The sequence below is a fragment of the Chrysemys picta genome, chromosome 1 (assembly GCF_011386835.1).
Source record: "Chrysemys picta bellii isolate R12L10 chromosome 1, ASM1138683v2, whole genome shotgun sequence".
Lineage (NCBI taxonomy): Eukaryota > Metazoa > Chordata > Testudines > Emydidae > Chrysemys > Chrysemys picta.
The window spans coordinates 80,310,558-80,335,814 of NC_088791.1; the positions used below are offsets into that span (position 1 = coordinate 80,310,558).

The 25,257-nt window shown below is 41.6% G+C and overlaps 2 protein-coding genes across 15 annotated transcripts in view; both read right to left on the reverse strand.

Annotated features, from left to right (window-relative positions):
• Positions 1 to 23,697, reverse strand: part of POC1B (POC1 centriolar protein B) — a 167,044-nt gene extending 143,347 nt beyond the window's left edge. For 7 of the 14 annotated variants that reach the window (XR_010591213.1, XM_005279134.5, XM_065560242.1 and 4 more), the window contains exons 1-6: positions 23,085 to 23,291; positions 21,935 to 22,019; positions 12,498 to 12,669; positions 11,466 to 11,645; positions 9,284 to 9,391; positions 4,293 to 4,408 (exon numbers count right to left, since the gene is read on the reverse strand). Coding sequence is in view for 13 of the 14 variants with exons in the window: in XM_005279134.5 (XP_005279191.2) it covers positions 4,293 to 4,408; positions 9,284 to 9,391; positions 11,466 to 11,645; positions 12,498 to 12,669; positions 21,935 to 22,019; positions 23,085 to 23,099 (676 nt within the window). In the remaining variant the exon portion in view is untranslated. Of the gene's footprint in view, positions 1 to 4,292; positions 4,409 to 9,283; positions 9,392 to 11,465; positions 11,646 to 12,497; positions 12,692 to 15,218; positions 15,261 to 15,399; positions 15,466 to 21,934; positions 22,545 to 22,590; positions 23,036 to 23,084; positions 23,307 to 23,366 lie in introns of those variants that run through there. The other 7 variants (XM_024107192.3, XM_005279129.4, XM_042859838.2 and 4 more) reach the window with 7 other exon arrangements.
• GALNT4 (polypeptide N-acetylgalactosaminyltransferase 4) lies at positions 16,654 to 21,927 on the reverse strand. The gene has a single exon (XM_005279128.5). The coding sequence runs from the start codon at positions 21,181 to 21,183 to the stop codon at positions 19,432 to 19,434; it is 1,752 nt and encodes a 583-aa protein (XP_005279185.2). The 5' UTR covers positions 21,184 to 21,927; the 3' UTR covers positions 16,654 to 19,431.
• Positions 23,698 to 25,257: the final 1,560 nt, after the last annotated feature.

A 25,257-nucleotide genomic window follows, 5' to 3' on the forward strand; every position in this document is an offset into this window, starting at 1 on the left:
ATGGGTGGTGGATCACATGCTCTAATATTTGCGGTACGAGCACTCATAATGTAAACTTCCACCATCTCCCCTAGGTGACCTTATGTGATATCAGTCTCCTGAAGGAAACAGAGGTGGCAAGAGAGCAGATGCTGCAAGCGTTTGTGAATGGATCCGGTCCTTACATTGCTATGCTGTGTATCGCAATGCCAGCAGAATTAATACTGGAGTGCCATGGGAAAGTGTCCAATCATGATAGAAGAAATTAGGCAGCCCTTCCCTAGAAAGTTTCCTAGAGATCTCCACTGAGGATTCCCAGGCAATCCCTGTGCACACACAGTCTTTTCTGTGCACGTCGGCGGAAGCATTCTATGTATAGGTCCAGACTGTGTGATACACAGATACCCTCCCACCAACAACACAGGAAGAAGAACTCCACATGGACTCCTCCTGAGGGTCGAAATGACAGTCTGGACCTATACATAGAATGCTTCCGCCGACGTGCACAGGCAGAAATTGTGGAAAAACAACATCGCTTGCCTCATAACCTAAGTCGTGCAGAACGCAATGCCATCCACAGCCTCAGAAACCACCCTGACATTATCATCAAAGAGGCTGATAAAGGAGGTGCTGTTGTCATCATGAACAGGTCTGACTACCAGAAGGAGGCTGCCAGACAACTCTCCAATACCCAATTCTACAGGCCGCTTTCCTCAGATCCCACTGAGGAATACACTAAGAAACTACACCATCTACTCAGGACACTCCCTACACTAACACAGGAACAAATCAACATACCCTTAGAGCCCCGACCGGGGTTATTCTATCTACTACCTAAGATCCACAAACCTGGAAACCCTGGACGCCCCATCATCTCGGGCATTGGCACTCTCACTGAAGGACTGTCTGGATATGTGGACTCCCTACTCAGACCCTACGCCACCAGCACTCCCAGCTATCTCCGTGACACCACAGATTTCCTGAGGAAACTACAATGCATTGGTGACCTCCCAGAAAACACCATCCTAGCCACCATGGATGTAGAGGCTCTCTACACAAACATCCCACATACAGATGGAATACAAGCTGTCAGGAACAGTATCCCTGACGATGACACAGCACAACTTATTGCTGAGCTCTGTGACTTTATCCTCACGCACAATTATTTCAAATTTGGTGACAATATATACCTCCAGACCAGTGGCACCGCTATGGGCACCCGCATGGCCCCACAATATGCCAACATTTTTATGGCTGACCTGGAACAACGCTTCCTCAGCTCCCGTCCACTCATGCCCCTTCTCTACCTACGCTATATTGATGACATCTTCATCATCTGGACCCATGGGAAGGAGGCCCTGGAAGAATTCCACCATGCTTTCAACAGCTTCCACCCCACCATCAACCTCAGCCTGGACCAATCTACACGGGAGGTCCACTTCCTGGACACCACCGTACAAATAAGCGATGGCCACATTAACACCACCCTATACCGAAAACCCACCGACCGCTACGCCTACCTTCATGCCTCCAGCTTCCACCCCGGTCACACCACACGATCCATCGTCTACAGCCAAGCGCTGAGGTACAATCGCATCTGCTCCAACCCCTCAGACAGAGACCAACACCTACAAGATCTTCACCAAGCATTCTCAAAACTACAATACCCACACAAGGAAATAAAGAAACAAATCAACAGAGCCAGACGTGTACCCAGAAGCCTCCTGCTACAAGACAGGCCCAGAAGAGAAACCAACAGAACTCCACTGGCCATCACCTACAGTCCTCAGCTTAAACCTCTCCAACGCATCATCAGTGATCTACAACCCATCCTGGACAATGATCCCTCACTTTCACAGACCTTGGGAGGCAGGCCAGTCCTCGCCCACAGACAACCTGCCAACCTTAAACATATTCTCACCAGCAACCACGGACCGCACCATAACAACTCTAACTCAGGAACCAACCCATGCAACAAACCTCGATGCCAACTCTGCCCACATATCTACACCAGCAACACCATCACTGGACCTAACCAGATCAGCTACAACATCACCGGCTCATTCACCTGCACGTCCACCAATGTTATATATGCCATCATATGCCAGCAATGCCCCTCTGCTATGTACATTGGCCAAACTGGACAGTCACTACGCAAGAGGATAAATGGACATAAGTCAGATATCAGGAATGGCAATATACAAAAACCTGTAGGAGAACACTTCAACCTCCCTGGCCACACAATAGCAGATGTAAAGGTTGCCATCTTACAGCAAAAAAACTTCAGGACCAGACTCCAAAGAGAAACTGCTGAGCTCCAGTTCATTTGCAAATTTGACACCATCAGATCAGGATTAAACAAAGACTGTGAATGGCTATCCAACTACAGAAACAGTTTCTCCTCCCTTGGTGTTCACACCTCAACTGCTAGCAGAGCACCTCACCCTCCCTGATTGAACTAACCTCGTTATCTCCACACTGATATATACCTGCCTCTGGAGATTTCCATTACTTGCATCTGAAGAAGTGAGGTTCTTACCCACGAAAGCTTATGCTCCCAGTACTTCTGTTAGTCTCAAAGGTGCCACAGGACCCTCTGTTGCTTTTTTACATGTGTCTATGGTACGCCAAGAGACCTACACCATTGTGATATCAGAGGTAACTCAACCAACTGCCATCCTTTCACATGGTGTTCAACCTTTTTTCATTTGCAGACCCCTAAAATTTTTTTCAATGGAGATGTGGATCCCTTTGGAAATTTTAGATATTGTCTGCGGACCCTGAAAGGTCTGGGGACCACAGGTTGAAAACCACTGTGTTACAACTAATTTTTATGCAACACTTTAATTGGTTGTATGAGGAAGACTGCACAGACGGTGGATTACTTGGCCCAACTGCCAGTTTTTCCAAAACCACTTACAGAACAACACAACCAACACAGAGACCCTCACAGCAGCGCACTGCTCATTTGCCACCTGCACAAAATCAACACAAATCTTCCAGGATTGTCACTCTGTCTGTGTATCACTCTAAAGCCTAGCATGTCTGGTGACTCACTGTGAAGTGAAACAGCTAGAACCATGGCTGATGGCTCTTTTTTATTTGGAATATCATGAGGTTCAAGCATCAGTTTGGCTGTCAGAACCAGATCGAATGCTGGAGTCCAAAGGTTCCGTGGTGGTTGGAAAGTGACAGTTGATCAGAGAAAGTGGGAGTAACAGCTATGTGGGGTAACAAGGAGATGGTTGTGCTGTCAACCAGGGGGCTGCTCTGTGTACAAACTTTGGGGAACATGTACAAACAGCAACACTGCTCCCTGCAACACAACACATGGAAACAAGAGCCCTTTTTACCAGCTTTTTGACACACACATTTAGGAATTACACCCATGCAACAGGATGAGCTTTCAGCTACTAGTTCTAAATAAAAATTCTGAATAGTATCCCCCATCATGCATCTGTCTCCTCCCCATATCTCCAGTCTTTCCTAAATTTGTATCTTCTCACGATAGACTAGAACTTGAAACTCAGAGTATTATTTCACCGTAACATGAAAATTACTTGAACATTAATTTTCATGCCATTTATTTTTCCCACATTCTGCCTTATTTGAATAATAAAAATACTTATCTTTTCATAACTATTTTCTAGAGCACTTTTCAAATGTTAACTATTACTTGCAACACCTATATGGAAAGCCAAACACAGAAAGGATAAGTAACTTGTCCCAGACCAGAGAACTACTCAGCGGCATAATTAGCATTAAAAGACAGAAGTCCTATGCTCTAACTCCCAGTCTCATGCTCTAATCACTGGACCACACTTTCTCCAAGTTAACTGTTATTAAGCAACAACTTTCTTATAGCCGTTTATTGTCATTGAGGAATCTAGCTCGTATGTCATTTTCACAATGGCCAGGTAGAAGATTCTGCATTAAAAACTAGAAAACAGCATTTGTCTTCAAGTCCAAGAGGCAGTGGGATTTCCTGCCAAGAAAACCTCAAAAGTCAACTGCTAAACTGAATGAAATCAACCTTGTGCAGCCACTTTATAATTTCATTTTGGGCATAATTTCACCAGTCTTCTCTCAAGGAAAATTAGCAGAAGGAAAAGAAAAAGTATTCTCAGCAATATAAAATGAGATCAAGGTACACTAAAATGTAAATAAAGGATAGTTAAGGGAATATTTCTTAATGTTACAAGACATTTTATTGCTTCCATTTTAAAGAAATTCTAATATAATTTAATTTATAATATAATTATAGAAGAATTAAATAAACAGGTTTAGTTACCATGAGCTATGTAAGCTTTTACCTCGGTAATGCTGCAGTAACTTGTTCATTCGAATATCCCAGAGCTTCACTGTATGATTAGAACCTGCAGAAACTACACATGTACCACTTGGATTGAAATCAACATAGTTTGCAAACCTAGATGGAAATTATGAAAATAGATTTAATGAGTTTTGCTGTTTTAAAAGCAATATCTATAATTCAAGAGAATTAATAAGAATGTAAGAACATCCATACTGGGTTAGATGAATGATCCATCTAGTCCAGTATCCTTCCTTCCAACAGTGACCAGTGCCAGAAGCTTCAGAGAGAATGAACAGAACAGATCAATCATCAAGTGATCCATGCCGTCATCTACTCACAACTTCTGGCAATCAGAGGTTTGGGACACCCAAACCATGGGGTTACATACCTGACCATCTTGGCTGAGAGCCATTGATGGACCTACCCTCCATGAACATATCTAATTCTTTTTTCAACCTAGTTCTACTTTTGGCCCTCACAACATCCCCTGGCAATGAGTTCCACAGATTGACTGTACATTGTGTGAAGAAGCACTTCCGTGTGTTTAAACCTCCTATGAATTTCATTGGGTGCCCCCAGGTTCTTCTGTTACGTGAAGGGATAGGTTACACTCTCCTATTAACTTTCTCCACACCACTCATGATTTTATAGACCTCTATCATATTCCGTGTTAGTTGTCTCTTTTCTGAGGCTAGGTCTACACTACCCGCCTGAATCGGCGGGTAGAAATCGACCTCTTGGGGATCGGAGGTGGGAGTAAGCGCCGTCGACAGAAAGCCGCAGAAGTCGATTTTGCCGCCGTCCTCACAGCGGGGTAAGTCGGCTGCGATACGTCGAATTCAGCTACGCTATTCACGTAGCTGAATTTGCGTATCTTAAATCGACTCCCCCCTGTAGTGTAGATGTACCCTAAGATGAATAGGCCCAGTCTCTCCTCATATGGAAGCTGTTCCATACCCCTAATCATTTTTGTTGCCTTTATCTGTACTTTTTCCAATTCTAATATATCCTTTTTGAGATGGAGCAATCAGAACTGCATCTAGTATTCAAGGTGCGGGCATACCACAGATTTGTACAGTGGCGTTATGATATTTTCTGTCTTATTATCTATCCCTTTCCTAATTGTTCCTAACATTGTTAGCTTTTTAAAAAAAAGCTTCCGCTGCACATTGAGCAGATGTTTTCAGAACACTATCCACTATGACTCCAAGATCTCTTTCTTGAGTGGCAATAGCCAATTTAGAGCCCATAATTTTGCAAGTATAATTTGGATTATGTTTTCCCACATGCATTACTTTGCATTTATCGGCATTGATTTTCATCTGCCGTTTTGTTGCCCAGTCATCCAGTTTTGCAAGATCCCTTTGTAATTCTTCACAGAAGCTTTGGACTTAAGTATCTTGAGTAATTTTGTATCATCTACAAACTTTGCCAGCTGACTGTTCACCCTTTTCCAAATCATTCATGAATATGATGAACAGCACTGGTCCCAATACAGATCCCTGGGGGACACTGCTATTTACTTCTCTCCACAATGAAAACTGATCATTTATTTCTACCCTTTTTTCCCTCCTGTCTTTAATCAATTACTGATCCACGAGAGGTCCTTCCCTCTTATCCCATGACTGCTTACTTTACTTAAGAGCCTTTGGTGGGGGACCTTGTCAAAGGCTTCCTGAATGTCAAAGTACACTATAAACTCTGGATCATTCTTGTCCACGTGCTTGTTGAACCCCCTCAAAGAATTCTAATAGATTGGTGAGGCATGATTTCCCTTTACAAAAGCTATGTTGACTTTTTCCAACATATTTTATTTACCTATGTATCTGATAATTAATTCTTTGTGTGGTACTGAAGTTAGGCTTACAAGCCTGTAACTGCCAGGATCACCTCTAGAACCTTTTTTAAAAATTGGATGATAGCTGGTATGCTGCCAATCATCTGGCACAGAAACAGATTACATAACAGAGTTAGTAGTTTTGCAATTTTATATTGAATTTCTTCAGAACTCTTGGTTGAATACCATCTAGTCCTGGTGACTTAGCACCATTTAATTTATCAGTTTATTCTAAAACCTCCTCTACCAACACCTCAGTCTGGGACAGTTCCTCAGAATGGCTTGGGTATGGGAATATCCCTCACATCCTCTGCAGTAAAGACGGATGCAAAGAATTCATTTAGCTTCTCTGCAATACTCTTGTCTTCCTCGAGTGCTCCTTTAATACACAGATTGTTCAGTGGCCCCACTGATTGCTTAGCAGGCTTCCTACTTCTGATGTACTTAAAAATATTTGCTTTTAGTTTGTGTCTTTTGCTAGTTGCTCTTCAAATTCTTTTTTGGCCTACCTAATTATACTTTTACAATTGACTTGCCAGAGTTTATGCTCCTTTCTATCTTCCTCAGTAGGTTTGACTTGCAATTTTAAAGGATGTCTTTTTTGCCTATAACCGCCTCTTCTACTCTGTTGTTTAGCCACAGTGGTATTTTTTTGGCCCTCTTCCTTTTTTTTTTTTTTTTTTTTATTTCAGGTATACATTTAGTTTGAGCCTCTATTATGGTGTTTCTAAATAGTCCCCATGCAGCTTGCAGGCATTTTACCCTTGTGACTGTTCCTTTTCATTTCCATTTAACTACTGTTGTGTAGGTCCCCTTTTTGAAGTTAAATGCTACTGTAGTAGGTTTCTTTGGTATTTTCCTCCCTCAAGGATGTTAAATTTAATTACATTATAGGTACTATTATTGAGTGGTGATTTGCCACCTGGTAATTTGGGTTCTTCACATTCATCTAGTTCTAGTCATGGATCTAAATTCACCTAATCAATAGGAAGAAATAGGGGAAAAAAGAACACTCCTGCTACACTAGATAGCTGACTCTGCTCAGTTAGGGACTTTGGACTTTCAGAGCAATTAAAATGCTATTTATTCTAAAGAAAATACTTAGACAAAAGACAGTCCTAACTCCACCAATAGAACGGAAGGTTTCGGCTGGCACAGAGACTTGGAAAACACAAATTACAACTAAGGAACTGACGTTATCAAACATCCCTTCAAGTCTCCTCAGACAGTGGGAGCACACACAGAGGTACCAAATGAACAGAATAGACCTAGGAAGAGTATCTAGAAAAATAGAATAGTTTACAATCTGCCTTCTCATGGAAGCATCAGCAGTGACAAGTGTCCCTAACATAATCACCAATCGTAGCAGCAAAAGGAAAAAAAATAGGAAAAGGGATTTCTCTCCTGCAGTCCCTCCCAGCTTCTAAACTCTTATTGTTACACCAAAGAAAAGCCCCATGCTACCTTGCCCCTCACTCACAACAGGCTTCCATAGCATCAAAGGTCTAGGTAAGACACTTGGGAGCCCACCATTCCTGTTCCATTACAGTGATTTCTTCAGAAAAACATGATCTATCCCCAGAAATATGAAGGGCTGTGCACTGAACAGCAATGGGTCAAATCATCTTGACGATTCAAAGAGTTGATGTACAATGTCAATGGCTACAAAGTGCTGGGGGTTCCGCTATAGAATTTGTAGAATTTTGGGAAGTTCCCAAAATTTTGTCCAGGAACTCGCTTATTTTAATAATTGTAATATTTCTGAAAGATTCTCCTGTTGACTTATATTTATTTTGAGCATCTACTGCAAGATTAGGGACAAAGACAAAAACAAAAGAATTCCCAAAAGCTCAGTGCGGTCTGACTGTTGAGGAATCTGCCAAAGCTCTGGTTATGTATTTGTTTACACTTATTTTTCCACATCTGAACATCATTGGTATCAAACAGCAGATGACTAGAATAAGCAGCTTGGACTAACCAAGAATGGGAAAAAAACAAAAAACATGCGGGGGGCGGGGGGGGGAAAGAGAGGGAAATCATCTGGTTTCCTTTCTGCCATCCTACTAAGGATAGGAGTTAAATTTCCTTCATTGAATTCAGCAACAGGAAAAAGCTCTCCATTAGAGGAGTGCTTGAAGCCTTAAACCTAGAAAACTCATTTCATTCTAGAAAGCAAGTCCCAAGCTCTCAATAGGAAAATTGAAGTGCTGTTGCTGCTATACATGCAGGAAGACTGAGGGCAGGTCTTCACTACGGGGTGGGGGGGGTCGATTTAAGATACGCAAATTCAGCTATGCGAATAGCGTAGCTGAATTCGACGTATCGGAGCAGACTTACCCCGCTGTGAGGACGGCGGCAAAAATCGACCTCCGCGGCTCCCCATCGACGGCGCTTACTCCTACCTCCGCTGGTGAAGTAAGTGCGTCAATTCGGGGATCGATTGTCGCGTCCCGACGAGACGCGATAATTCGATCCCCGAGAGATCGATTTCTACCCGCCGATTCAGGCGGGTAGTGTAGACCTAGCCTGTGATAGTGACAGGCCGCAGAGCTCAAAGTACTTTTCCGCTCAGACAAAGGATGGAGAGAGATAGCACTAGTGAAACTAATAAAGTGCATATATTGGGCTCTTCCAGGAGGTTCTTTGCATTCCAAAAGCTCTGACTCCCTTTATGTTTAAAAGAATATGGGATAATATGAAACCAAAGTATTTTCTACAGCCAAAGAAGGCAGAACACACTGTAGCTTGCAGAATATAAACAACCTTATCAACTAATTAATGAGCATGAGGGGGAAAATTAAGAATTCTTCACTAACAAACATCCTACTCTAAATTAACAGAAAGGAAAGTATTGGGGAAAAAATCAAAGATAAAAGTAGTCAAAAGTCTAACCCAGTCATCTTCTCAAGACAGGTTTGGTCTCATCTCCTGAAGACAGAAAAACAGATGGGCACGTTTAGACAGCCAGCTGGCTTCTTAAAAATAAAAAAATCTTTGCATTTCTTTGATTTCCATCTGCTGGTAGAAAAGTTTGCATCTATTTTCAAGTATTGCATAGAGATGTTGGTGAAATTTGATTTAAGGCAGCACAAAAGATGAACTTCATATCATGTTAAATATATTTCTGCATTCTTCTGTTGCATGGCACTTACCCTTCATAGTCTGTAAAGCTATCAATGCATATTTTATTTGCTGCATCCCAGATTTTAACAGTTTTATCCTCACTGCAAGATGCTATTAATCTTCCATCAGGTGAAAATCTGAAAAGTATAAAAAAGGTTTCTATTTAAGAAGTAGTATCAAATATTCAGTAATAAAGATAACTGAATAGTAAATAAATATTAAAAGATATTTTCTAGGACAATCTCAGTTTTCAGTTTAAGGGTGTTATACTTACTGAGAAACCTCAAGTTCGCAAAACTAGGCAGAAAAGATTACCTCTTCCTACACCATTTATATAAAAAAAAAAAAAAAAAAAAAAACACCTTTTCCACCCCTGAAATCTAAAAACTAAAATATATTTTTAAACACCGATACAGCTGAATGGGGGAGGGGGTAGAAGAATGACCTGTAGGCTGAATCCAAGTATGAAAGTTTCAGCTCTAAAGGAGAAATTTGCAGAAACATTACAAGTGAATGAAAACAGAGTGTCATACTAGAACTCTGCATTTAAATTTTAAACTAAGGCTTTCTCTACCATGAATATTTTAATGGTATTAAACGTACACATGCTTGCGAGTTTTCACTAAGTAAGTCTTTCTAAACTAACAATGATCCATCAATAATTACCCTAAACTCTCCCAGACTGGTTAATCTGATTTGTTTTGTTTCTTATTTTTAAAAGTTTTCATGAATCAAAGTCAAACTTATTAGTCTAGTTTCTCCAGTATTCATTACTTCTCTTTTTTAAATACAGGTGCAGTATTGCACTTCTGTAATCCTCTGGGAGTTTTCAAATCTGATTGCCTTATGGTTCTGTTCTTCTTTTCACCAGTTGAGTCCTCTAGTGTTCTATAGTGAATTTCATTATGCGCTGCTATCAGAATATATTCATATTTTTCAAAATTCAATATCAATGCTGATGTTAATCAAACAATTGATGAACCTCTTCTTTAGAACCAAGCAGAACAGTAATGGGCAATTCCCCTCTCACTGTCCTTGGAGATTTGCTCTGTCTTTAAGTAAAAAGAACAGGAGTATTTGTGGCACCTTAGAGACTAACAAATTTATTTCCGAAAGCTTATGCTCAAATAAATGTGTTAGTCTCTGAAGTGCCACAAGTACTCCTGTTCTTTTTGCAGATACAGACTAACATGGCTGCTACTCTGAAACCTGTCTTTAAATAGTGAGCCAACCCTATTGTTTGCTTTATTTAAAGAGAGACCCGGTGAACGAGTTATTGTCTTTTATTGGGCCAAATTCTGATGGTGAAAGAGATGCACAGAGCTCTTCTTCCTCTGAAGTGCACTGTGCAGCTCGAAAGCACGGCTCTTTCACCAAAAGAAGTTGGCCCAATAAAACACATTACCTCATCCTTCCCTTGTCAGTGTCATATCCTGGGACCAACACAGCCTCAACACTGCAACCAACTGTGCATTTAAAGACATTTTCTGGTGCACTATCCACTTCTGTAAGTCATAAATAACAACCTGCTTTCTACTTTGGCTTGTAACCATCCCTATGTAACCTTACTATCCGAAGAGAAAAATAGGAATTTGAAAGAAACTGTATGTATGTGGAAAAGCTAAAACATAAGTTTCAAACACAATTACACACACATACAGAATATAGGAAAAACAGGATAAAAATAGTAAGTCTTACTTTTTCTTCAAAAACAAAATTCCCATATATATTATTATTTTTTCAATATTTGTTGTGTACAGTGATAAGTAAACAACTAGATACATTTAAGTATTATAGCCCAGATATTTAAAGGTATTTAGGCATGCTGAGCTCAATGTACAAAGCCTAACTGATTTAGGAGGCTAAATTTCATTTTCAAAGGGGATTTAGGAACTTAGGTGCCCAAATTCCAGCAACTGGCAAGGGGATTTTGGTTTCTAAATCAGTTAGGCATTGTACACTGAGCTCAGCCACACTTAAGTACCTTTAAAAATCTGGGCCTATAGCACTAAACTTATTAAAATGAAATAACATAAATGTGAATGATGTATCATAAGGTAACAGCTTTCTATCATTTACACATTTTTCTGCATGCTTGTTCAGCCTCTGGAGAATAAAATGCCTTGTTTGAAGTTCTAAACAAGGAAATTGGCATATAATGCTCCTCCTTTACAAACGCACTATGAAAGAACACAATAACACAACACTCACTTGGCACAGCGAACCCAGTGTGTGTGCTGGGATAAGGAAAACAAAAGGCGCTGCCGGTAGACACTCCATACTTTTATTGATTTGTCATTGGACGCTGTAACTAGGAACTGGCCATCATGTGAGAAGTTCACACTACGGACAGGTGCAGTATGGGCTTTCAGGGCTGAAGATTCTCCATGACTGAAAATATACATTAACATTTTACACAATATTAACCTTGTAGAGGATATAAAACTCAATAATAATCTGACACTGATTAAAAGATCAAAATTAATCTATTTCTCCCTTAATACACCTATACACAAGAACAATCTCTCTTGGTAAAACCTGATTATGGACTTTAGACAAAGCCACACAGACATTTTTGAAAAAACAGGTTTTCTAATCTAGCAGAAGTTTATTTATCTAGATGACTAACTCTAAAACATAAAAGTACTTTGCCTTGCCAACATTTGCCTTGCTATTTAGTTCAGAATATGTAATTAATGAAATAAAAATATTTTAATATACTGTAATAATCTAACAATCTTAAGAGTGAAGGTAAACACTAGCCTCTACACTGTAAAATGTCTTTAAAATATTTTTTGTTCATAATCACTACCATTTTTCTCTAAAGGAACAGACAAATTTTGATTGAATGAATAAAAGTTGCTGTGTTGTCTTGGCTTCCTTCAACACTTACCCCCAAATTGCAAACGGTTGCACAGAATTTTAGCCGTACAACTCCCATTTAAGTAAATGTATCCTTTGAGTTTGAAAGAAACACTGCCACGTGAATTTAGGCCTTCCTCCTCCTGCTACCCACTCATTCTTGCCTGCCTTGAGCTAAGGCCTCCTAATTTCTGTACTCTTATAGAACTGCAGAGGAACCAATGAGAATGAAGAACCTTGCTTCCAGCTGCCCGCAGACTCCCATTATCCCTCAAGTCCACCTGATGGGGGAAGGGGGCAATAATCTACAGATCTGAAGTTTCTCCTATATTGGTACTGCAGTATCAAAATATATAACCAATACACTTCAGTTATACTCACACACAGGGAATCCATAGTCTAACAGTCCGATCCTGAGAAGCAGATGCCACGAGGTGCCCATCTGGTGAAAACTGTACACTGGTCACAGCTTCCACGTGACCCACAAATCTGAAAGCTCTGGACTGTGGCTTCAAATTCCATATCATAAGAAATCTATCCAAAGAAGATGAGGCTGGCAAAAAATAATTTGAAAGCTATTTTCTGTTAAAAGCGAACAACTACATCACTTGAAATTATAAGAATTCTGATAATTACTCAAATTTAAAATATACATAATAGTTACATACTTAACTGGTGACAGTACCTTAAATTCCACTATCATTAACAATCTGTTAATTTTTAATATGGAAGTCAAATGACACAAAATGCCTACAAAAACAATTACTGCGGATTTTGTCAATGCCACTGAATTTATTATCTATTTAATGTTTCGAGAGAAAGGTTTGGTCTAGTGGCCCTTGTACAAAGTCTGGGAGCCAGCCAGGAACTCCTAAACAGACATTTTGACACTAACATTGGCTCACTGTGACTTCAGACAAGTCACTCTAAATTTTCTCATCTGTAAAATAAGGACATTATTTTTGAGGTGTATTGAGCAAATTAGGATGCAAAGCACTTAGAAGATGAAAATACTGTAAATATTCCAATAACTATAACAGGTTTGACAATGCTGAACAAAATTTAAAACATCTGGAAACAGGCTAGCGAATACTGCCTTTTCTATCTGCAGCTATTTAAAGTCACAGTGGTGACATGAGCCACATTTTCACAGATGGGTGCCTAAAGTTCCGTCTCTACTGTGGGATTTTCAAAAAGCACTAAGTGTTGGCCTAACTCCACAGAGATAGGCTTGTGCTAAACCTCTACTTGAAAATTCCACTCCTAATATCTGTTTCAGTCACCTAAATTGGAACAAACATGTCCAAAAAAGTAATTCGGTATCTAAGTACTCAAGTTTGAACATTTTGCACATTCTTTGAGTTCATGTGAATTTAATGGGAAACTGAGGCTGTTGGTTAAATAACAGCAAGCACTGGAACATATTTGTGTCTCTTTGCAGTCAGAACAGCTGATCATATACTGGACATAATTCAGTATAATGATGTATTTAACTTTTTAAGCAAAATGTTTTCCAGACTTTGTCTGGAAGTTTCTGAGCAGCTGAATGAAAATGACCAATCTGGTAAAGTTAGGGTTACCAGATAGCAACTGTGAAAAAACAGGACGGGAGTGTGGGGGAGGAGGTAATAGGCACCTCCTATTAATTCTTAATAGGTAAGAAAGAGTCCCAAAAAACGGGACATCTGGTCACCCTAGGTAAAGTTCTATGTCAGTGCTTGGAAAAGATGAAGGCAGGGAAGGCATGGGAATGACTTGTGTGTAGCGGGTGGGGATGGCGTAATCAGAAAGGAAAAAAAAAAAAAGAAAGGAGAGAAGAAACAAATAATTCCTTCCTCACTGCAAGTGGGAAAAGAGGGGATGGGCGAATAGGATCTCCCTTGCAATTGCAGAAGATGTGAAGAAGTTAATACTTCTCTGCCCAACTTGCACCAGTGACGGCAGTAATTTGGAAAGCAAGAGATGAGGAAGAAACCTCTAAATTTAAAGAGACATATACAGCACAAGACAAGACTAGTACATAAGATGATGAGCCCCCCAGTAGAGTCTACACAGTCCTCTCCATGGATCTAATCCCCGCTTTTCCCAGAAGCCAAGGAGAAGGGTAGTCTCTGAGGCGAGGTGTTATCCCTGGATCCCCTACTTTGGAGGGTGTGTGGTTTGTGGGTATGTGATAAAGTAACATACTTTCAAATTTAGAAAAACTTATAGTAGGCTCTTTCTGATAATATTTTGTGTCTTTTTTTTTGGCTGTAAAAGAAAGAATTTGAGTTCACCACCTTTGAAATAATGGGACAGATTATTTATTAGGCCACTACTTTCTAAACTAAATATAATCCACAAACCACCAGCAACCCCTGGAGCATAAGCACATAGCACTGGCCCTCTTCCTTGCTTTCAGACATTAACATATTTTTAAATTGCATTCTAATTCCTTCCTTTTACTGCTTTACTACCACAAATAAGTAATTGTTTATATTAAGCTGGGGGAAAAAAAAGGAGACAGAGAGATAGACATGAGATGAGCACAATGAAAAGAAAGGAAATTCTGAGCTGAAGCTCTCATTCCAACCTTAACTAGGGCCCCGATTCTGGGAGAACTGAGTCCCATTAATTTCAATGGGATCCTGAGATAGCCTGAATATTTCTGCCTTCAGGAATTGGGACTAACTATGGTGTACCTTCTACATAAGATTTCACACTATCTTAAACCTCTGGAATACCTTAGCACAATAATATATAATTAAGACATGGAGGGAAAGAATTACACCTCTAGCCTGATATAACAAGACCCGATATAACACGAATTTGGATATAACGCGGTAAAGCCGTGCTCCGGGGGAGCAGGGCTGCGCACTCTGGTGGATCAAAGCAAGTTCGATATAACCTGGTTTCACCTATAACGCAGTAAGATTTTTTGGCTCCCGAGGACAGCGTTATATCGAGGTACAGGTGTATTATAAATACATCTATGGTTAATGTTGCTAATAGCAACAACTTCTCTCTTCAACAGTGGTGTTGAAACCATATTAGCTGCAACCGAATTTAAATTATTCCTTATCTGTAACAAAATGCACTTTATAAGTGATTAATAATTATTACCTTTAAATTAAGTCTTCTGTTTCTTTATTCCAGTTTAAGATGGTTCTCTGAGTTATCCAAGCAAAGTATTTCACAGAATTATTTGTAAAATTGTTTCCCTTTTTGCACCATGTTCCCCCCCTCCCATAAGATATTATAAATACATTAAGTTCTACAAAATTCAAATAAAATGTTAAAATACCTATTTAAACATGGCTGTTCCCAGGCAGGGGCTAAATATGATGTCCCAAGCCATTGTAGACCAAGCCTAATTGTAACAAAATGTGTTACTGGATGCATCAACACTGGAAAATGTAGTGTGGTATAATGCTGTCTGATCTTTATATAGGTATGATACATTGCCATGTTACACCCTTTAAACACACTAGGTGGGTCCATAGACTAGTTTTGTAAAACAGTTTATAACATGAGCACGTCTGGTGTATGCAGTGGTGTATGTGAACACCTTTCATGTTCGAACATGGTTCTAGTTAACTACCCTTCTACACTAAAACAATCATGTTTTAACAGGGCAAAAACTTGACTGTGCACAAACCTCATGTCATAACATTGTTGATTCTTGTCTGCATACAAAAAACAACATTACAACCAGAGTTTTACTTAAGTATCTAATGATACAGGCAATAGAAATTAACAATAGATTTTTCTTTACATATTTTGCTTTTCTTCATATGAATCAAAGACTTGCACATCCAACAATGGAACGATAGTCTATTCAAACACCAGTTTTATACATTTCTGGACTGCAATTATTAGTAAAAGGGCACTCAATCAAGGATACCTCTTTGGCAGTAAATAAAGACATCTGGACTTACTTCTTCCCCCACCCCTCAATACTGCCAAAATCAGAATAAAAATAATTGGCCATATTGATCACGTCTATCAAAGACAGTAAGGTTCCATCTAGAGTGGAACTCCTACTGTACTCAACCCCCACCCCCCGAACACCACAGCAGTGCTGATATTGTTAACAAGATTTAGTAGGACTGAACTGTGCTACAACTTTGACCTTTTGTAGAACTGATAGACAGTTAAAACACATCTACTTATTGCTCAACTATATCAGGAGGCTACCTTGCTGTAACGAGGTCATGCAGTAAAATAGGAATTACAGTGTAGATGAACTTAAATATTCAAATCAAATGGGGACATTAAAACAACTACGCCTCTATCAAATATTCTTTCATCATTAGTTACAGTGGTAAATACATATACAACAGTAATTCTAAGGAGTTTCTATTTGATGATAAATAAATTTCTGCCAAAGGGATGGAGAGGCTGCTTAAATTCCGAATCTTTATTGGGTATTAAGCAGAAGAGGTTTAATATTATTAACCTTTATAAAATGCCAAAATACTGGAGTTCATTCTAAATGTAGTGGGCACTAATATAAGTGGCAAAGATCAAAAACAAAACAAAAGCCAGAAAACTAACCGACGTTCAATTATAATTTTTATTACTGTTTTTTAAAAAAAAAAAAATTACATTTAATCAATGTTAAATTTACATAGTTTCTTTTGTCATTTAAAATCAGTAGTTTAAAATCCACATACAGTAATTTTATTTCCCCCAAAATTCTCATAAAACTATGATAGAATTAAAAATAGATATATTTATACCTTTGTTTCTCAGAGTATCAGATTTTCCAGAAATCTGCACACAGAATTAAAAGATTACAGTAGCAATGCTTCAGTTATGGTTGAGATTGCCATTTCCAAGTTCCTATTAGATATTTATAATATTATAAAAATTGCTCTGATTGGACAGAAGTGCTGCATTCTTAGTCTTATTTTTCTGTTTAAAAAACCTGAAATATGGGATAAGAAAATTCTCTTGAATTGTTTGTTAGTTATAAGTGCATTGAAAAAAGTGTAACATTTAAGAAACTTGTTCATTCTTATTTTCTGCTCAGATAGCTCAACAACTTATTTTTAAACTTCCAATTCATAAAATAGTCCTCCAAGAGGAGCACAATATTTTCTAGGTTTTAAAAAAATAATAAATGTTAGAATTGAATAAAAATTGCATAGTCTGCACACACAGTACTTCATTTCCCTCACTACATAAGTATGCATGGCATACAAGGTAGATGCATATGCAAGCATGAATCCATTTGGAAGTGTGCATGCTGAAACAAATGTATTTATGGTAAGGCTTTCACAAATACATGTGACCATATACAGCTTGCTCTTTCAGAATGTCATGGGCTGTAGTCTCTCAAAGGAGTAGGTCTACAAAGGAATGCAGAGGTATTCCTTGGCACACCAGGTTTGGTGAATGTGCCAAGGAGTGCCTTGCTGATCAATATAATGTTACAATTCCCTTATTCTGTACCAATTTATACAAATCAGACTTCAAATTAGTCATTTTAAAATAAATTACAGAGAGACTTATAATGCCCAGTGCCACATAGAGGCAATCATTTTTAGTATGGCCCTGCACTACACTACTAATCCAGAATCTTCCTCATCTAGTCCCTCTTTCAGCCCAGCCCCAGAGACTCTTGCCTCAACTTGCTGGCCACTTCTTTCCCTCCAATCCTTCAAAAGTCCTTAGAGATACCCCTGAACACACACCCTTTTCCCTCTTCCCTCATTATTGCTAGAAAGTCCCTAGCCCTTTTACGACCCCACTTTCTCCCTCCAAATAGCCATCTCCTTTCCCTTCTGCCTAGCCCTGGCTGTAATGAACCAACACCACCTACTATATCCCACTAGACCTTCCCCAGATTTTTATTGCTCACTTCCTGTCATTAATTTGTGACTTTCTGAAGGTAAGAGCTGTCAGTCCAAGATCAAGTTTTGGTATCTGGTGGCTACTGATAAACAGCACAAGATGAATACAGGAAAAAGAAAAAGAAAAAGAAAAAAAAAACCACCCTGGATTTGCCAAAGCTTAAGCCAATGCCTCAAAGAATCATGTAGAGGCCCCAACACGCTTGGTACTGGCATTGTACTTTTTCTAGAATATGCAATCCAATGATCACACACCTAAGAAACTTTATTTGAACATCCTATCTAGGATCACATATTTAAAGAAACACCTTAATGCAATGGTTCTCAAACTGCAGGTCGCTTGCGGACCAATCAGCACACAGCTGCAGCCCATGTGACATCCTCAGGGCCACACAGGCCGTATACATATTGAGTGAATGTGGCCTACATAACACATAGAGAGCTGCATATGCAGCCCGCAACAGTAAATAGGTGGAGAACCACCGCCTTAATATCATTATGAAAAGACCTACACAAGCACCTCTTTCCTTAACCTCCTAACATACTGGTATATAAAATATTACATATATTTAAAAACAAACAAAAAAATAAAACACGACACAAGAAAGAATGCAAAAGATTATGTAAACATAATGGTAGTGTTGAGAATATAAACAAGTGTCCAGAAATTGAGTACTAGCTAATGCTTAGAGCACTCAGGATGTGCATACTAGTTCTGAGAATTCAAAGATGAGAAACAGATGTCAACATGACACCCATCCTTTTCTCTCTCACACTCAAGATAAATGCACCACACACACTCTATAGTCTCCCACCCCTAACCATCCCCTTCCCACCCCCAACCTCCACCTGGCCAACATTCTCATACTGCTAGCCCATCTTCCTAGTTCCACTACCTCACTACCTCTAGCATTAGGGTGGGGGGGGCGGGGGAGGAAGGAGGTGTTGAAGAACCAAGTTGCTTTTAGGAACTAGGGCAAGACTGAAGAGGTGTTCACGTGTGGAGAGGGATATGAATTAGGGAATGAAGCACGGCCAGTCCTAATGTTTCCCGTCTTCCAAGGAGTTAGAAAATAGAAACTTTCATTCCTTTCAAAATAATATGACCTCTTCAACACCCTTAGGAGTTGGCAGATCTCCAATAAAGTAAACACCTGGATGATTATACAACGTACTAAGGATTAAGGTTCGACTTCCCACACCAATGTTAACTCAGCCATGTACTACCGTATTATTTATTCTGTGAATTTAACGAATCAAAACTCTACAAAAATAAAAACCTTAAGTCAGTATGAAAAGGCACTTTTAAATATTAATTCCCAGTATTTGCCAACCCACTTTCGTACACTTCAGCATAAGAGATTCAGTTCCTAAACTACTATAGGGAAGGCTCTCAGAGGACATCCACGTATCAAAGCATAGCCAGCCACTAATTTACTCTGAAGTTCTTCAGGTAATAACTATCATCAGTGGCTATTTTATTTCTCAAACTTCCAAATTTGATTTTTATCTGCAGCATTACAAGTCCTCATTTGCACATCAGGCCGACCCTCAGAAGTACGATAAGCACTAAGGCACTTTCCTGAATGAGGATGATAAATAGTCCCATCCTCTTTAAAATGCCATATGATATTTTCTGGGATAGGGAATCTATCTTTTGGGCAGTTCCTCATGCCAATTAAATCCTTTTGTTCAGGGACTTCAGCACACAGTTCAGTCACAGAGTTAAACCTAATTTCTTTACTCGATGTATATTCAAAGAACTGATTGCCTCCTTGACCATGACATCCAAAGAGAGACACGTAAGTCCCAGTAGGATTATGTTCAGGTGAATTGTAATCGAGACATTCTGATGATATTCCCATACTGTGGATAGCTCCATGCCAGCCTGGACGATCCTCTGGTACATGTAAGTTGGAAAAAATATTTTTCAAATACCAGTCAAAACTCTTACATTTCAAACGCTCTCTTACTAGTTTTCTTTCAGAAATATCACCATAATTTTCTTTTCTTGCTGGAGGATTTCTATTGTAAAAATGTTCTTTATATTCATCCATCCACACTTCGGCAGCACGTGCAGTGTTCTGAAGGAAATTTGGCCTCGCATATGGAGCCCGCTTTGGAAACACATGGCCTACATGGGAACAAGGATGGATCTCCAAGGTGCCACCACATTGCCACACCCTGAATGATAGTTCTAAATTCTCCCCACCCCAGACATCCATCCCTGTGTCATATGTACCAAGATACTCAAAATACTTCTTACTAACTGCAAATAGCCCACCAGCCATAGTTGGGGATCTAATTGGGTCAGTTTTAGATTTCCATCTTTGACGTTCATGTTCAGGCACAGAATGCCACTGAAATGTCAATCGCCAGTCAAATCCCCCAATCATGGGCTCACCCGTCTGCATGTAGAATTCAAAAGTATTCCAATCAATGGTATCTATAACAGGACAAATGATCACAGTCTCATTCTCAGCAATCCTCTCTAAAAGTGGTTCCAGCCAACCAGAGTTACACTCACAATGACAGTCTAGGAATGTGAGGACATCACCAGTAGCAAAGGTAGCTCCAATTAAGCGTGCACGAACCAGTCCTTCTCGTTTGCTGGTTCTTATCAAACGAACTCTTTTCAGGTTACTAATGTACTTTTCAAGTTCAGCCTTCAGATATATTTTATCGCTCAAGTCATCCACTAGTATAATTTCTTTTAGAAGTACTGCAGGAGATGTTTCAAGAACGCTGTGAACTGTCCGCAGTAAGGTTGACCAAGCTTCATTATAGAAAGCAATTATAACGGATGTAGTTGGAAGTTTTCTATAGTTGTAAGATTTGGCTTTACATTCATACATTCGATTGTCCTGTATGTGACGATGTAGAGATATTTTGTCACTCAAATAAATATTAATTGCATATTTTTCAATCAGCTCTTCTTCAAGTTTCTTTTCCTCGGGAGTCAATTGTGGACGAGCGGCCTTACCCCATTCTCCTGGCGCAGAAGAATCAGGGGGGGATTTTTCATAAACTGGACGAGCCAAATCCTCTGCTTTTTCTGCTCTATTAGAAAAGTGCCTCTCCCATCTCCCATTGGTGACGCTGCCTCCGGTGGAGGAGGCATGGAAGGTAGAAACAGACAGCTCCACTACGAAGTAGGCAACCATCAAGAGGCCAAGCAACAGGCAGCTTCTGCCAAGCCAAGTCCATCTTCTGGCCAGACGGATCCTCATTGCAAGCGATTAAACCAGCCGCGGGCAGACGAGAGAGCTGTAAGTTCTTGCAACGCTCTGCCCCTTCCTGGCACTGCCGGGAGCCGCGGACGGGCAGCAGTTCCGGGCTCAGGCTGCTGGGGAGGGGGGCGGGAGGGTTGCAGCAGGTCCTCTTCTTCCCGGATATAGAGTCCGGAGCGGGGATGCGGAGGAGCAAAAAAACAACGAAGCAGCGTCCCTCTCCCGGCCCCTCCCCCCCTCCTGTGCAGAACGCCCCCGCCTCAGCTCTCTCGTGCCTTACTTCCTCCTCTCTGTCCCCAGGACAAACCCCTCCCTCGGGCACTCTCCCTCCGCCTTGTGGTTTGCTCAAAAAGTTGTCGCTTAAGAAAGGGGCAGGGAGCCTTTGGCCCGTCCGACCCAGAGAAACGCCTCCCCCCTCCCACCCTGTGCGCCAGCCCCGCCTCCGTCAGCCCCACCCGACGGGAGCCGGAGCTAGACCCGCAGCCACACAAGCACGCTTCTCCGGAAGCCGCTGAGAAAGTTTCTTCAGTCATCCCGGAAAGCAAACACGGCCTCCTGCCCAAGCGACAACCTGTAGGGGCCACCCACCTGTAGCCATCCTCTCGCTCCTCCTCCTCCGTGCGCTCCAGCGGCACTGTACCCTCCTCCCCATTGAGTACAGTCCCGTAGCAGGAGCTGGGCGTCTGGATCCTACACAAAGCGTTCAGCACAAGCTGGCACTCTAACGCGCAACCAAAGGTAACAAACTCACCAACTGCCGTGGTGGTCGGGCTGAAGTCAACGCCGGTGACTGCAGCTTTATGGCCTTTAAAGGGACGAATTAAGATAGGATCCTCCTGGAAAAGAAGTTGTAATATCTGAGAACTCAGTTTTGAGTCACCACCTGATTTTTGTTCTCTATGTCAACCCGGAACTCGCCATGTTAAGATCACACAAAGATCAATATTGAAAGGAGGTAGCTTCTCTCAGATACAATTGATAGATTCTGGGAAAGCAGCAGCGCCTTAGCCCTGAATAAAACTTCCTTCCATTATAATAATAGTGGGAAAGGAGAGTACTGCAAAGCATCCTAAAAGCTAGAACGCTGCTCAAGGTTGCATTGCTCTGAGAAGTGCGGTGACAGCCAAGAGGCCCAGGCATAAGTGCTGGTCTTTAGATGTTGACATGGAGAAAAATCCCGAGAAGACAGGCCCTACAGAATGTCCCTATAGCACAGATGTTCCCGAGCAACAACCCGCCGCCCGTGTGGAATCCGGCCCTGGAGGGCAATAAAACGCCCTGCAACAAACAGGACTGATATAGCAAATCATATGCAAGGCCACCCTCCTGCTCCCCTTTAAGGGACTGTAACTCTCCTCTGACAAATCAGAGTGAGAGGGCGTTTTGAATGTGTTTTGATTTGGTTACCGCAAACGAAAACCCTGGAACAGCTGTTGGACGGCCCCCGCCCTCCCTGTTTCAAGGGCAGGGGTTTTCCATTGGCAGAGCGAGCTGTGACAAACTTTTCCCCGTTCTCTTTGGGCTCCAGGCCCCTTTCCAGTTGGCCAGTTCGCTCACTGAGGAGCGTCCACCACCGATCTGCCCAGCGCCCCAGACGCCCATCACCGTGACAGCTGAGCGCTGCCCTTAGCGGTAACAGCAGGAGTAGAGGAAAAGAACGGGCACTAGCGGGTCCCGGTGGAGAAGGGGCAGCGCATGGGGCGGGGCCAGAAGGCGCGGACCCCAGCCTACTCCGCCGCTTGGTGCCCAGCTGGAGACACGCTCATCAGTTCGGGGCCGGGCGGGCGGCTGTCCGGGGCTTCCCCAGCACGCACAGCACAGCTACCGGGTCCCTCCCTTCCCTCTGCCCCAAGAACGGGGCTCGGCGGGCAGCGTCTCCCCAGGCCCGCCCGCCCCCTTACCAGCACAGACGCCATGGGACAGGGGCCCGGCGCGCCCGCTCGAGGCGCTGCGATCCCCTGCCCTGAAACACCAGCAGCCGCGCCGCGGCCCAGTCAAACCCCCCGCGCTCCAGACCCGACTAGCCGAGTCCCGAATTCGACCCCAGCGGCAGCCCCTGCCTGGCTGCGGGCCCCATCCAACCCTGTAAGCGCGGCGCCGAGCTTAGAGCCGCATCCATGTGATAGGCACTCGACTCGCCCTTAAAGAGACAGTGAGCCCCATCGTCCCAGTTGCTTGGTTACCATGAGCGTCCGTGTCCCACTCTCTGCGCAGTCCTCACGCCCCCAGAGAGGCACGCGCGCTACAGCTCTAGCCCCTGGCCTGCCCCCGCCCTCGCTGCAGCGCGGGCTCCTCTGCCTCAGCAGCACGAGCCCAGCGGGACTGAACTCCCAACGGTGCTTGCGCTGCTGACCCGCCGCCCGGGGGAGGAGCGGGCCAAGCAAGTAGACCGGGAATCACCCCGCCGAGCCAGCTTGGGGAGCTGCACTCAGGGGGGAACCACCTTCCTTCCTAGCGCCTTAAGATTCAGGGAGCGTTAGAGTCAAATCCCCTCGTATCAGCCATGCTCCATCCGTGTTGTGGCGAGGGAGCTGTTGGGCGGGGAAAGGCCCTTTCCTGGGGGCTGGGCCGTGGCTTCCTCGCCAGGCGTGGAAGGATGAGATTTGTACGGTAAATGTGGGCAAATGTCAGTGAATTTAAATTTCACGCGCAGGGTTGAAAAAAGTCATTCATCTGCACCACTCAAAGCGTAGGACAGGCATCGTAAGCAAAATGCTGCTTGAGGACAAGAGTTTAATTGAAGGCTGTTCACTTTGTATATTTTAACAGGTGGTATTGACAGTTTGTATTTTAACAGTTAGAAAACTTTAACTTTTAAAATCTCACTGTTCATTGTCATTAAATAGTTGTCTTCCCCCATAATTTCCCACAACTGTGAAAATTGTATTCAATTTTTAAAAAATGCTTAAAATTTTTAAAAAATGAATTCTGCCAAAATTACTTTTACCTGAAGAAGTATGATGCTGAATGAACTCCACGTAGTTAGGGAATCTGCTGCGCAGTAGCCGATTTCAGGGGCTTGCAGGTTTGTTTCCCCTTATAGAAGAAATCAGTGATGCAGAATCTAAGTATTTTAAATAGGGTTACTTATTTTAATTTACACTGTATAAAATCAATATCTCAAAGATTGAGGTGATCAGAAATTATAGTAATAGAGGAGGGCATATAAATCATCAAAGACAGATTTATACCACTCCTTGAACAAAGGCAGTCAAGCAGCACACAAGCAACCCCTTCTTTCACCAATACCCAGGGAGAAACTCTAACCCCAAAACTGACTAGTTAGAGACACGAAGATAGATCAGCCTTTCCTGCTGCTTGCTTTCCTGCAGCTCCTCCCCAAAAGAAACATTGCAAAACTAACAGCAGCAGCATTTCTTCAAGACTGAACAGTACTTGTCCAATTACAAAAAAACATTAAACCTACAGGTAACAGTCCTAGCTACTGACTCTTGCCATAAAAATATGTATAGAAATGGCTGAAAATTGGCAGAATCTAAAATTTGTTTACCCATCATTTAATGGGCTATGGCCTGAATCAGATCACAAAAACTCCTTCTCCCAGATGTTGCATTCCTTAAAGCCAGACAGGAAGAAATGGATAAACCCCGAATAGAGCAATCACGAAGGAGACTGCTTACTGATCTCAAGGAAAGGAGAAAACACTTACTTACAGAAAAGGTAATGTAATATAGGCTAGCTTAGTACGCTTTTATTCTATACGATTTACTTTTCTGTATTTTCTATGACAAATATTATTGCTCTGTTTAAGTAATTGGAACTGGTGGCTGTTACTGAGGAGATTCCCCAACAGAAGAAATGAATCAATGTTAAAAGGAGGAGGGGTTGCACCTTGAGCATTTGATAAAGCATAGACAAAGGGTGAGATGGGGCTTAAAATTTTGCTGCCAGGATATGGGAAGGCTAGGGACCAGGAAAAGGGCAAGATTTGGGAGGACCTTGGGTTGCATCGTAGTTTCCTATTGGTCATTTTATGAATCTAATTTTCATGGTAAACATTTATGAAATTTTTGGGGCTTCTGTAAACAGATTTGGCAAACTTTCATATTTGCA

Coding starts and splice junctions, on each gene's coding strand:
- GALNT4 (XM_005279128.5), bottom strand. CDS start 21,183: ATGAGGATCCGTCTGGCCAGAAGATGGACTTGGCTTGGCAGAAGCTGC.